This window comes from Tiliqua scincoides, chromosome 4 (assembly GCF_035046505.1).
Source record: "Tiliqua scincoides isolate rTilSci1 chromosome 4, rTilSci1.hap2, whole genome shotgun sequence".
Classification (NCBI taxonomy): Eukaryota; Metazoa; Chordata; class Lepidosauria; order Squamata; family Scincidae; genus Tiliqua; species Tiliqua scincoides.
The window spans coordinates 139,067,063-139,078,748 of NC_089824.1; the positions used below are offsets into that span (position 1 = coordinate 139,067,063).

The following is an 11,686-nucleotide window of genomic DNA, read 5'->3' on the forward strand; positions in this document are numbered from 1 at the left end:
TGTTTAGTGATGATACTGAGAATTCTGTATCTGAGAATACTGAGAATTCTGATACTGAGAATTTCTTAGCCCTTCCCACCTCAGAGCTAGTTTCCAAGTTTCTCTGGGGCATGACAATGACTATCCAACTAATTTGAGTCTCTGGTGCCGATACACTTGAAGACCCAGTTTGGTAGCAGTGTGTCATCAAAGGCTGAGTTGGGCTGGGGAGTGAGGAAGAAGAAACATAGTAGCTGGAACTGTGGAGATCAGGAGGAGATATTTACAAAGGGATTGTGGGAAGAAAGTAATGTTGCTGCCAACTTCATTTTCTGAAAACTTCCTCAACTTTGGTTGGAATTCTCAACTCAGTGATGAGTATGAATTGAATGTCTTTGTGAGTTCCACAACTTTTAGCGTGGGTTCTCTGCATGTCCATTCATCCTCACAAGAGTGAAAGAGCAATGGTAGTTGCAGAGGACCACTTAGGCTTTGAGGGGACAGGAGAGAAGCAGATACAAAAAATGCTTTTTGACATGCGCCCCATCTGAACTGAATATGTTAGTGTCAGCAGATGGCTGTTAAATTGACTTGGCCCAGCTCAGTAGGCACTTGAAGTACCTAGCTGGGGCATTGGAACTCAAGGAATTCCAGGCTTAATAACAGGAAAAACGTAGCTGCACCTGGACCTTGGCAAAATGGTCTGGAGCAGAGGTGTCTCTCTTTCCCAGCTGTAGACCCTTTGCCCAGTTCTGGTCAATTATATAATTAAGGAACAAGCTGTGTTTAAGAGACCCTTTCCAGATGGAACAGAGTCCCCAATATATAAAATGCAGGGTGGAAGTAGCAACATTAATTTTTGCCTAGGGCAGCAGTGCAGCTTGATTTGGCCCAAATTTTAAGATTCACAATGTTTAATCTGAGCTATGGTCTCGGAACTCTTACCAGGAGAGTGGTAAGGTTATTTGAGTATCATATCTCTGTCCTGCTTTCTAAGTTCCCCAACCTGGCATTTTATTCTCACAACATCCTTGTGATAAAGGTTAAGTTCTGAGACTGATAATTTTTCAAGGCTGCACAGTGAGCCTGCTCAAGTTCTCTTCTCTATGAGCTACATCACACTGGTTCTTTGTATGTTGATCTTGTGTATTGCCATGTGGCCTGGGGAAGAATGTTTGTGTTTATATGTACTGCAATCCTGCAGCCAGTTGTGCACCGAATCATATTGCTTTCAGTGGATACTCAGTTGGACAGAACTGTGTGCAAGGTTGCTGCCCTGAGCAAGCCGTGAGTTCAGCTTGGATGTTCGCAATCAAAGATTAAGTGCCTCCTCTGGATTTGTTCTGTGGCCTCTTTCTTACATAGTGCACTCGTGTGCATTTATATACCACTTTTCAACAGTGCAAACTGTCTTTGTCTTTGTTGTGCTTGCTTCCTACTTGATGCATTTTTTTTTGGGTTGCAACCTTAGTTCCCCACCTGTAAAAGGGAAATTATACTGTCCAACCTCACAGGACAAACACAATAAATCTTGAGAAGTATGGTGCAATTTAAAGCTACTATATGAATGGTAACTTAGACATAGTAGTGGCTCAAAGCTGATTCCTTCTGGGTTTTTGTTTTGTTTACAACTTTCCATTTAAAAGAAAAGCTGAGGTGCCCTTGCAATTTGGTAATTTTAATCTGCTAGGTGGAAGATGTATAGTCTTTTCACGTCAGTATGTCACTTAACATTCCTTCATTCATTGGTGGAGGTAGAAGAAGATGTGGCTTTTTCTGGGTGGGGCATGAAAAGAAAGAAAAATTTGCAATACAAAGCCTGCCATCTTCCCACCTTATTTTCTGTGGTAGGCATTGAAACTGCTCATGAGCCTTGGCTGGATCTAAAAGAATTTCTTCAATGGGATAGTAATTTTCCTGACAGCATACTTAGAAGATGCCAAAGAGCTTGAGCAACCAAATTCCAACAAACTGCATTTCAGTTCCTGAAAGTTTTTGTACAATTCCACAGGGGAGATCCTGGGATTATTGGTAAACCCACAGTCTCTTTCCAGATGTGTGTGTGTGTGTGTGTGTGTGTGTGTGTGTGTGTGTGTGTGTGTGTGTGAATTAATGGGAATGTTATACCCATGGAAGCATATTTTGTAAAAAGATTTGTTGGAACTTGACATCCAGACGGCTGTTTCAGGGGATTCTATTAGATGGGAAAAATAAGAACAGTCCCACTGGATCAGGCCATAGGCCCATCTAGTCCAGCTTCCTGTATCTCACAGCGGCCCCACCAAATGCCGCAGGGAGCACACCTGATAACACTTGAGACCTGTATCCTGGTGCCCTCCCTTGCATCTGACATAGCCCATTTCTAAAATCAGGAGGTTGCACATACACATCATGGCTTGTAACCAGTAATGGATTTTTCCTCCAGAAACTTGTCCAATCCCCTTTTAAAGGCATCCAGGCCAGATGCCGTCACCACATCCTGTGGCAAGGAGTTCCACAGACCAACCACATGCTGAGTAAAGAAATATTTTCTTTTGTCTGTCCTAACTCTCAATTTTAGTGGATGTCCCCCGGTTCTGGTGTTATGGGAGAGTGTAAAGAGCATCTCTCTATCCATTTTATCCTTCCCATGCATAATTTTGTATGTCTCAATCATGTCCCCCCTCAGGCGTCTCTTTTCTAGGCTGAAGAGGCCCAAGCGCCATAGCCTTTCCTCATAAAGAAGGTGCCCCAGCCAAGAAATCATCTTAGTCGCTCTCTTTTGTACCTTTTCCATTTCCACTATGTCCTTTTTGAGATGTGGCGACCAGAACTGGACACAATACTCCAGGTGTGGCCTTACCATTGATTTGTACAACAGCATTATAATATTAGCCGTTTGTTCTCAATACCTTTTCTAATTATCCCAAGCATAGAATTGGCCTTCTTTACTGCCACCGCACAGTGAGTCGACACTTTCATCAACCTGTCCACCACCACCCCAAGATCTCTCTCCTGATCAGTCACAGACAGCTCAGAACCCATTAGCCTATATGTGAAGTTTACGTATGTGAAGTTTACATAGGAAAGAGCCATAGCCAGTGGGAGAGCATGTGGATTGCATTCAGAAGATCCCAGCATCTCCATTCATAAGTTCCCAGAAGGAACTGAGGTGGTAGAAGTCTGAGAACTAGGGCTTTTTTTCTAATGGAACGCGGGGGGACGGAGTTCTGGCACCTTTTTGCAGGGGCCCCTCCCCTTCGGAGGCATTCCAGGAGGGCAGGGAGCAAAACAGAGGCAGAATAGACAGGCACAGGATTGGACTCTAAGGCTGCCATCCTATCCACAGTAAGACCCATTCACTAAAGTGGACTTCTGAGTAGACATGCATAGGATTGGGCTCTTAGGCTGCAATCCTAGGCACTTTCCTGGGAGTAAGCTCCATTGACTAGAACGAGACTTACTTCAGAGTAGACATACTTAGGATTGGGCTCTTAATCCTGGCAGAGATATATATCTGCTAAGGGCAGGTGAAAAGGGATTCTACATGTGTACAACGTGCTGTCCAGCCTTGCCAGAGATCTTCCTCGTCCTTCCCCCACAAGCATGCTCTCAGCCAGCCAGCATTTGCAGCTCCTCTCCAGCAATGCACAGCAGCTGCTCAGGGCAGCAGAGAACATACAATTGCATGCCAAGCGCCTTCCCAAAGACACAGAGTATTCTGATAACTGAATTAAACCATATTTAATCGCTTGTTTGCAAACGTAGCTGTTTCTATGTGCACCTAAGGACCCCTCTCATGTAAGAATTCCTTTTTTGTTCTTACTCCCACAGTTGCTGAGAGTAATTTTACTACATGGAACTCATGTAAGCCATTTTTTGGAATCCATTCACTGCTTCCTCTCCTCGAAGTAGTGCCACACTACATACTACATGCTACAAGTGCACCTGTACAGTATTTTTCCCCATGTGTAGAAAACGTAGCTAGGGGGAAGGGGATGTGGAGATTGACAGCCCAATCCTATGCATGTCTACTCAGAAGTAAGTTCATCTTTAGGGGGGAAGCACATAAAAATATTTTATTTCTCCAATAAAAAATGGTTTAAAAATAAATAAATAAATAAGAAAAAGTGCCTGATATAGACGAATGGCTACAAAAGATGATATATATGATGGAAATGGATAAAATTACGAGTTTGAATGATGAAATGCTAGAGAAATTTCATTTGGAATGGTATAAATTTGAAGCCTACTTGGAGAAAAATTGGAAGATCAAGGGTTCATTAATGTTATTAGAATGTTAATAAGAACTATACAATGAACAAAAGTTTATCTTGGTAAAAAAATAAAATGATAAATGGTTAAAACGTTGTGGGAAGTCCAGGGTGGGGAGGGAGGGGGGAGTGGAAATGAAATTTATATTGAAGTAAAGAAAATTATGTAGAAATGTAAGGAGTAAATTGAAACTTGATGTTTTGGATCTACTATAGATATAATGTATTGTGAAAATTTCAATAAAATGTATCTACAAACAAACAAACAAATAAATAAATTAAATAAAAGATTAACAAGTTGTGAGTTCCTGCACCTTTTTTTCCACAAAAAAAGCACTGCTGAGAACGGTCGCCATCAGAAATACTGTAAAGCTGTTGCCAGTCTGTGTAAACAGTAGTGAACTGGGTGTAGATCACCAGTCTGGCTCTGAACAAGACAGATTTATATAAAAAAAAAACTAGTGTAATGTAGTGGGTAACAGTCAAAGCTATGAATTTGGATTTCCCAGGTTTGAATCTAATCTCTGCCACTAGCACCTGTTACGTGCCAGATTCTTGCTCCATGGGATTGTCCACATCTTTTTAAAAACTCCTCATACTTCACTTTGCAAAGCCCACCATAGTCTTCTCAAAACATGATGGCAGGTTCCATCTTAGAGCCCCCAAGTTTTGAGTCCTACCTACACACACAACTTCACTCTTAATTAAGATAAAACATTACAGCCTGTGGCAATCCAGGTGAAGAACAGGCAGGCAAAGAGTATGGCTATCAGATGGTCTTTAAATGGAAGGGCCTTGATTTGATGCGACACTTAACTCAGATACTGAACAGAAATGCACACTGAAGGCCTATAAATTCTGAAACGTTAACTCATCACTAACCTCTAGTTTGCAGTGTATCCACAGTACCACAGGACACCAGCTCACAGTTGCATCAAGAAGCAGTTTGATCCACATCATGATCCCCCCCCCCCAAGAATGGACAATATATTGTTCTCTAGGTGGTACACTGTGCTTTCCAGGACTAAATGGAAGCTGAGGCAACATGCCTCAATGAATTTCACATTTCTCATCAAAAAAATATTGTACAGACAAGCTCAGATGTAGCAAAGAGTGGTGGCCAGGTGGTACTTAAATTCCAAAACAGCTCAAGAGTTGAATGCCTTGCGGGGAGATGAACATGACTGAACAGATCGAGAACTGCCAATTGCTGAAGTGAGGTGGCAGCTGAGGTTATTGAGACTATTGGCTTGTAGCTCAGTTGTAATGTATTATATTTATTAGCCTTCACTATGCCAGAAATGTGGTGGTCCTTTTCTACCTAGAATGTTATGGAAGATTACTGTCAATCTAAATCCACAGTACCAGATGCCACAGTTGCCTAGTGCTGATGCCAGGAGTATTGTGAAACTGTAGGAATTTGGATATGGGAACTGATGTGGTGTAATGGATGGAATGTTGGATTAGACAGGGGAAACCTGGGTTCAAATACCCATGGAGCCATGCAGCTTGCTGGGTGGCCTTGGGCAAATCCTCTCTGTCTCTGAACTCAAACTTTCTCATCAGGTTGTAATTAGGGAAAATAAATTGTACACAGCCAGGGGCTAATAAGAATATGTTCTGGAATGGGGAAAGAAAACCAAAGAACTAGAGCAGCAGTTATCTGTTTGATCAACAAGGAACACTGCGCTCTGAAATTGCATTCATATGAAAAGCAGCTTTATAACAACTGCTCTACCCAAGGAGACAGTTGTGTGTGTAAGTGCAAAAGTACATTAATATTTTGCTGGATCAGACCCCGAATGCCCCACAGCTCAGCATGTTGTTTCTAACGCTGGACGCTCCTGGGAATTCACAAGCAAGACAGACAGGCAATGACCTCCCTCTGTTGCTTGTCTCCAGTATGCCATTCAGCATGCTGAATGGCAACTGCCTCTGAACATGGTTTCATTTAGCTGCCATGGCCAATAGCCACTGATAGATCTGCCCCTCCCCCAAATTTGTCTAATTTTTTTTTTAACTATTTAAGCTAATGAAGAAAGGCCTCCGGACTTCACCACAAACCTACTGATGGAACATTTGCAATGAGTTTTTGAAGATTCAGAGTTCCAAAGCCAGTTTACCACAAAAAAGAGCCTTCACATGGATAAGATGTAAAGGCTGCAATCCTATACACACTTTCCTGGGAGTAAGCGCCATTGACTACAGTAATACTTACTTCTGAGCAGACAGGCATAGGATTGCACTGAAAGGCAGTCAACTTGTGGCTGTTGGTCATCTGAAACAAGTTTATTCTCAAGATTTTCTGTAGTGTTCCTTAATTTCAATAATAAATGTTCGATTCAGTCAAAACTATAGGTTTTTGTTTCTGGTGAGTAAGATAGGACTCAGAATGGGCTTACTTCTGAGTAAAATAAATAGCACAATTTTCAAACAGCTCCAACCCCTCAGCTTCCTAACTGTAACATGGGAACACTAATCAGTTTTGGTGCTGGGTTGTTATGAGACTTAATGCTATAAGGATTGTGACGCGCTTGTAGGCTAGCTGTAGTACGTGAATTATAAAGACTAATAGCTCTTTCTGCTCATTGATGACAATCCTGTTCCCTATACTCTTTGGATAACCAAACTTCTTATGTCTACAAATGTTACATTGTAAGAAAAAAGGCAGGAAAAAGGAGAGGCTAGTTGGTTAGCTAGTTGGAAACGCAGCAAGATTCCTAGCATTCTTCTCTTTAACAGCATGTTTACTTTTAATCAGTGTATTATTTAGGATTAACACAAGTAATCGCTTCAAGCTCATTTAAGTTTGAATTTAGTGAAAGCAAACTACCTCCTGAAGACTGCAGGAAACATTTGTTTTTTTGGTGTTTTTTTCCCCCCCACAAAGAAATGTATTCATTGTAAGCATTAACAAGCCTTTCTGCTATACTCTATTCAGCTGAGTAGTGAGCACAGTGCATTTTAAGGAAATACCATATCTGCTGGGAATATAATTGTCTGGTGGCATAATTAATAAAAATAAGGCTTTGATTTGAAATGATTAAGAACTGCCCAAAACCATCACAACAATACGTTTTAAGGACAGCAGTTAACATGGTCTTGTTTATCAAGCAAGAGTTACTTTTCCTCAGCACTTCATTACAAAGAAATCACTTGTATCAGTACTTTGATAAGTGCAGAAAAAAAAAAATAAGAGTGGCACTTCAGACCTGAATGTGTCTATCTGGACGTGCCATGAAGTTAAATGCAGATGTTCTCTAGTAAATGGGACAAGGCTTTCTAAGACCACTCTAAGAGTAACTGCTTGTGTGCCCCTGCTGTCTAAAACCAAGTTAAATCACTAGAATGGGTTAGGTAAATATTTCTTTATTAAATGATTAATTCATAAATAAATTTTTAATTCATTGAATATAAAATTAAATCATTTACACCTTATTCCAGTATTAGGGATTTTTTTTCCTCCAAAACAAAAAAGCTACATTTTGATAAATAAAATATTCAGCTTTAAAAACAACCAATTTCTGTTTGTGGGTATGAAGCATATAGCTGGTACCTATAGCTGCCATAGATGAGAACTCCCAAAGTGCCCACCTTAGGAAGGAATGTAACATCCAACATGAGTCTGGAACAACAAAAGTGTGGTGTTATGCTGAACAGCAGAGAACTGAAGGCTTTCATAACCAGACAGACAGACGGACAAATGTATAAACAGATCAGTTACAAACAGAAATCAGTAATCATGAAAGTGCTCCAAAATGAAGCAATAAGATTGCTCCAGTATTATGAAGCTTTAAGTATGCTCAAACTGTTGCGCATTAGTATCCAGTTGCACAGTGCATTCTTGTGTCTCAGTGTTGCCCTCCAATGGGCAAAGGCACCACTTCCATCACAGTTCATTTCTCCACTATTACTTTAAAAAAGGTTTGGACCAAGCCTCCTTCTCAAGCCTGCACACACTGCAACTTAGTCCCTAAATTTGTGGATATCATTGAATAGTCTGTAATTAGGGTAGGCCTCATTCGCATGAGGGCAGTTGTAGTTGCATCTGCAAGACTGGATCATCATGACATTCTTAGTGAAGGTCTCGCCATCGTCACAGCGGAACCGGATCTTGACAGTCCTGGTCTGCTGAGGAGTGCAGCATCTGCTGTCCACGCATGAGCCACAGTACTTAGGTCGGTACTTCTTCACACTGGAGCATCCCGCATAAGTGTACTTCACTGGTGCTTGTGACTTTTTGGTCTTGGTGCATTTCTTTCCCTTCTGGAAGGAAGAGATGAACAGCATGATTAAAGAGAGCTCTAGCAAAAATCATTCTCTATTCAGAGTAATCTGGAAATCATGATGTGACGGTAGATGCTATATTTACCTTTAAGGAGTCATAGCTAGGCTGCCCACATGGCCTCACTTCACATATCCTGGTCTCTTTTACTAGCCTACAGTCAGGATTGTCGTTGGTGACTCGGGTAGAGACTCCAGTTCCACAAGTCTTTGAACACTGGGACCATGATGTTGTCTGCACAATGCACTTTGGATTTTCAAATGTGTGACTGTGTGGCTCAGGTTCAAAAACTGGAGAGAGAAAGAGGGGAAAAAAAGAACCTGGTGTAAGTTTCTCATACTTGTGAGTTTTTTTGTTTCTCCTCTGATCAAAATGCATAGAAACACACTATACTGCACATATATTTCAACAAATAATCCCCATGCTACAGGTGTTCCAGCAGTTATCCCCTCCCATCCCTGACAGAGCAAAAAAATCCTGATATTCTCACCTGACAACATTTTCAGCCCTCCTTTCACGATGGCAATTAGCTCATTGTTCCTGGTTAATTCCCCTTCTGAAGCATCCAGGCCAAACTCTTCTTTGCCAAAGAAACCTTCCAGCTCCTCTAAGGCATCCTTGGAGTCATCGCAGACCCATTCTTCACAGCACTGGCCAGGTACTTTCACTAGCCTGGGGTTAGGGCAGCCCAAATTAGGTAATGAGAGTTCTTGTGGGCACAGCGGGATACAGCCAACAGCTCCATCGATGCATGTGCACTGGTGCTTGCAGTTGGGCTGAAAACTTTCTCCATTCTGGTAGATTTTGGAGTTGTATTCACAGGGTCTCCCTTCTGACTGTGCTGCAAAGGGGGGAAAAAAGAGACAGAGTTATAAGTGGAACTCAGTCTGCTAAGGCAGGGTGGTGTTTTTTTTCTGTTCTGTTAAATTCAATTTATGGTAAAGTTCCCTACAATCCCCTAGAGCTCTAGGCTAGAACAATAAGTTAGTCAGGAATCACTTTTCCTTATGCGCTGTTAGTGCAGCCCAGACATAGTGAATTGCATTCCAGACTGCTGAAGTCATATGCCCTTCTGCCAATCTACCAACAACAAAGCATAACCATACATGGACTGAAAATTACTAAACTTCACCGCTACAATAACTGGTATTCTATTAGATATATATATACACACACGTACACTTTAAAAGGAGCCAAGTCACACACTTCTTACCTCTGCAGATCCCCTTTGGAGCTGTTGAGCTGGCGCCGAAATTGCATTCCAACCCCTTGGTGTGATCACAAGGCTGCGTCTTGCTGCAGTCCTCATTGAGCTGTTTAGCGCAGACTTTACAGCATCCACAGCCGTCCAGAACCAGACCGACTCCCGGGGCACATCTGGGGACTTCCAAGGGACACTGGCAAGTGGCCGGGCAGGAAGAAAGTGCCTGGGGGAGAAGCAGAAGAAAAAGGAACGGTGAGATTCCAACAGCCACAGTGGGGCAAGGCAGGAAACAATCAACCTGCAGAGAGCAGAGGGAGGGAGAGAGCCTGGGATCCAGCCCCAAAATGCATCACTGTTGACCATCAGGTTGGAACTAAATTCCTTATGGCACTATCAACATGTGCTCTCTCGCTCTCTCTCTCTCTCACACACACACACACACACACACAAACCCTTCAAGTGTATCATTTTCTAAGGAAATCATTCTTTCCGATGAGGGATCTTCTAAACCAAAGCAAGCAAGGGAGGAAATCACAGGCAGCGCCATCCATCGCAGACCTACCCTGGTCACTAGCTGGAGCAGGGCAAGAGCCAGGAGCAGGCAGCTGGTGATCTGCGTGTTCATCTCCGCTCGCCTTCGCCTCTCCCTTTGATCAGCAGCACAACTCAAGCCGGGGCGCGGAGAGAGCCTCGAGGATTCCCTGCCAGACCACGCGGAGAGCCTGTGCCCCGACGGCGGCTTCGGAAGGGAGCTGGCAAGCCTGGCGCCCCGCCTGGGTCCTTGGAAGGGCGAGGGGGAGCTGCCGCCTGCTGCTGCTGCTGCTGCTGCTGCTGCTGCCTGGGGGATCCCTGCGCTGTCTGCGGAGGCGCCGCGAGGGCGCTCCTTATATAGCGCGCCCGCCAGCCGCGTGCTGCAGCTGCACTGACGTTGCGCGTTCCAGAATTCTCAGGCATCAGGAATTCGAAAGCATCCGCGGAATGTTTCCTTGGCGCGGGGGGCGGCCAAGCTCCGCCCTGTCTCAGTTGCGCTTTTTTTTCCTTTGGTGGGTCTCGAAGCCAGCAAGGAAACAACCCTCGCGGCGCTCGAGGCGCACACGCCTCTTCTTGCAGAGAGTGGTCCGGGGAGCCACCCCTCCCCCTTCCCTCTGCAGCCTGGGAAAGCAGTGAGAGCCCCGGTGGGCTGGCTGAGTAGTGGACATCCCTGTGACGCTCGGAGGGAAGGAGCGAGCCCCCTAAGGATCTGATCCAGTGCTGAAATCCAAGGGTGTGTCCCCCACGCACAGACCCAGATGGCGACGCCTTGGCTTGTTTTTATGAATGGGGCATGTGCAAGAGAAAGTACTCTCCCTGGCCTGGAGGCGTTCCAGCGGGGGGGGGGAGGGGGAATCCTCTTGTCCCCTCCAAGCAGCGATTTTCAGCCTTTTCCGTCTCAAGGCACTAAAATAGTCCAGGCACACCATCGGGTTTTCGCAAGTGACAAGGCACACCATGCTGCTCACATCCCTCACTGGCCCTACTAATAAATGACCTCCCCCCAAATTCCCGTGGCACACCTATGAGTCACTTGCGGCACACCAGTGTGCCACCGCACAGTGGTTGTATATGTTTGGATTATAGGAATTCTCTCTTCTGTGACACCATCACCTGGGTTGGAGTTCAGGTCCCACGAACTGAGATCATACCAAGCAGCACTTGTTCTCTTCTCCTGCAACTATAACTGTCTTACCATGTCCTTTCCCTCCCCCCCAAATCTTGGGGTCCTATCTTAAAAAGTATACCTTTCTACTGTCTTCCCACCCCTCCAAAAGTTTTTTTTCCTATCTTCCCATCCTTGCCCAGGTAAGTACAAAGGAAGGTTTTTTTCCTCTTAGATACTGAAAAGGTTCTTCTCCTCTGAGTTCTGCCTTTTACTTAGTACAGTAGTCTTCACATTTTGCATGTACTGCAGGAATATAGAAACAGAAA

General features: G+C 43.9%; 1 protein-coding gene across 1 annotated transcript; it reads right to left on the minus strand.

The window, feature by feature from the left end:
• Nucleotides 1-7,585: 7,585 nt before the first annotated feature.
• Nucleotides 7,586-10,550, minus strand: CCN1 (cellular communication network factor 1). Its single transcript, XM_066623651.1, has 5 exons — nucleotides 10,284-10,550; nucleotides 9,731-9,944; nucleotides 9,008-9,358; nucleotides 8,605-8,807; nucleotides 7,586-8,498 (listed from the first exon to the last, which is right to left on the minus strand). Exons 1-5 carry the CDS (start codon nucleotides 10,344-10,346, stop codon nucleotides 8,199-8,201), a joined length of 1,131 nt encoding a protein of 376 aa, XP_066479748.1. The 5' UTR covers nucleotides 10,347-10,550; the 3' UTR covers nucleotides 7,586-8,198.
• Nucleotides 10,551-11,686: the final 1,136 nt, after the last annotated feature.

What these genes read in the sequence shown, in the direction of transcription:
- CCN1 (XM_066623651.1), bottom strand. Translation starts at nt 10,346, where the DNA reads ATGAACACGCAGATCACCAGCTGCCTGCTCCTGGCTCTTGCCCTGCTC. An exon ending in TCCAAAGGGGATCTGCAGAG is followed by an intron (nt 9,359 to 9,730) that starts GTAAGAAGTGTG and finishes CCCCCTTTGCAG; the next exon opens with CACAGTCAGAAGGGAGACCC. An exon ending in CTAGCTATGACTCCTTAAAG is followed by an intron (nt 8,499 to 8,604) that starts GTAAATATAGCA and finishes TCTTCCTTCCAG; the next exon opens with AAGGGAAAGAAATGCACCAA.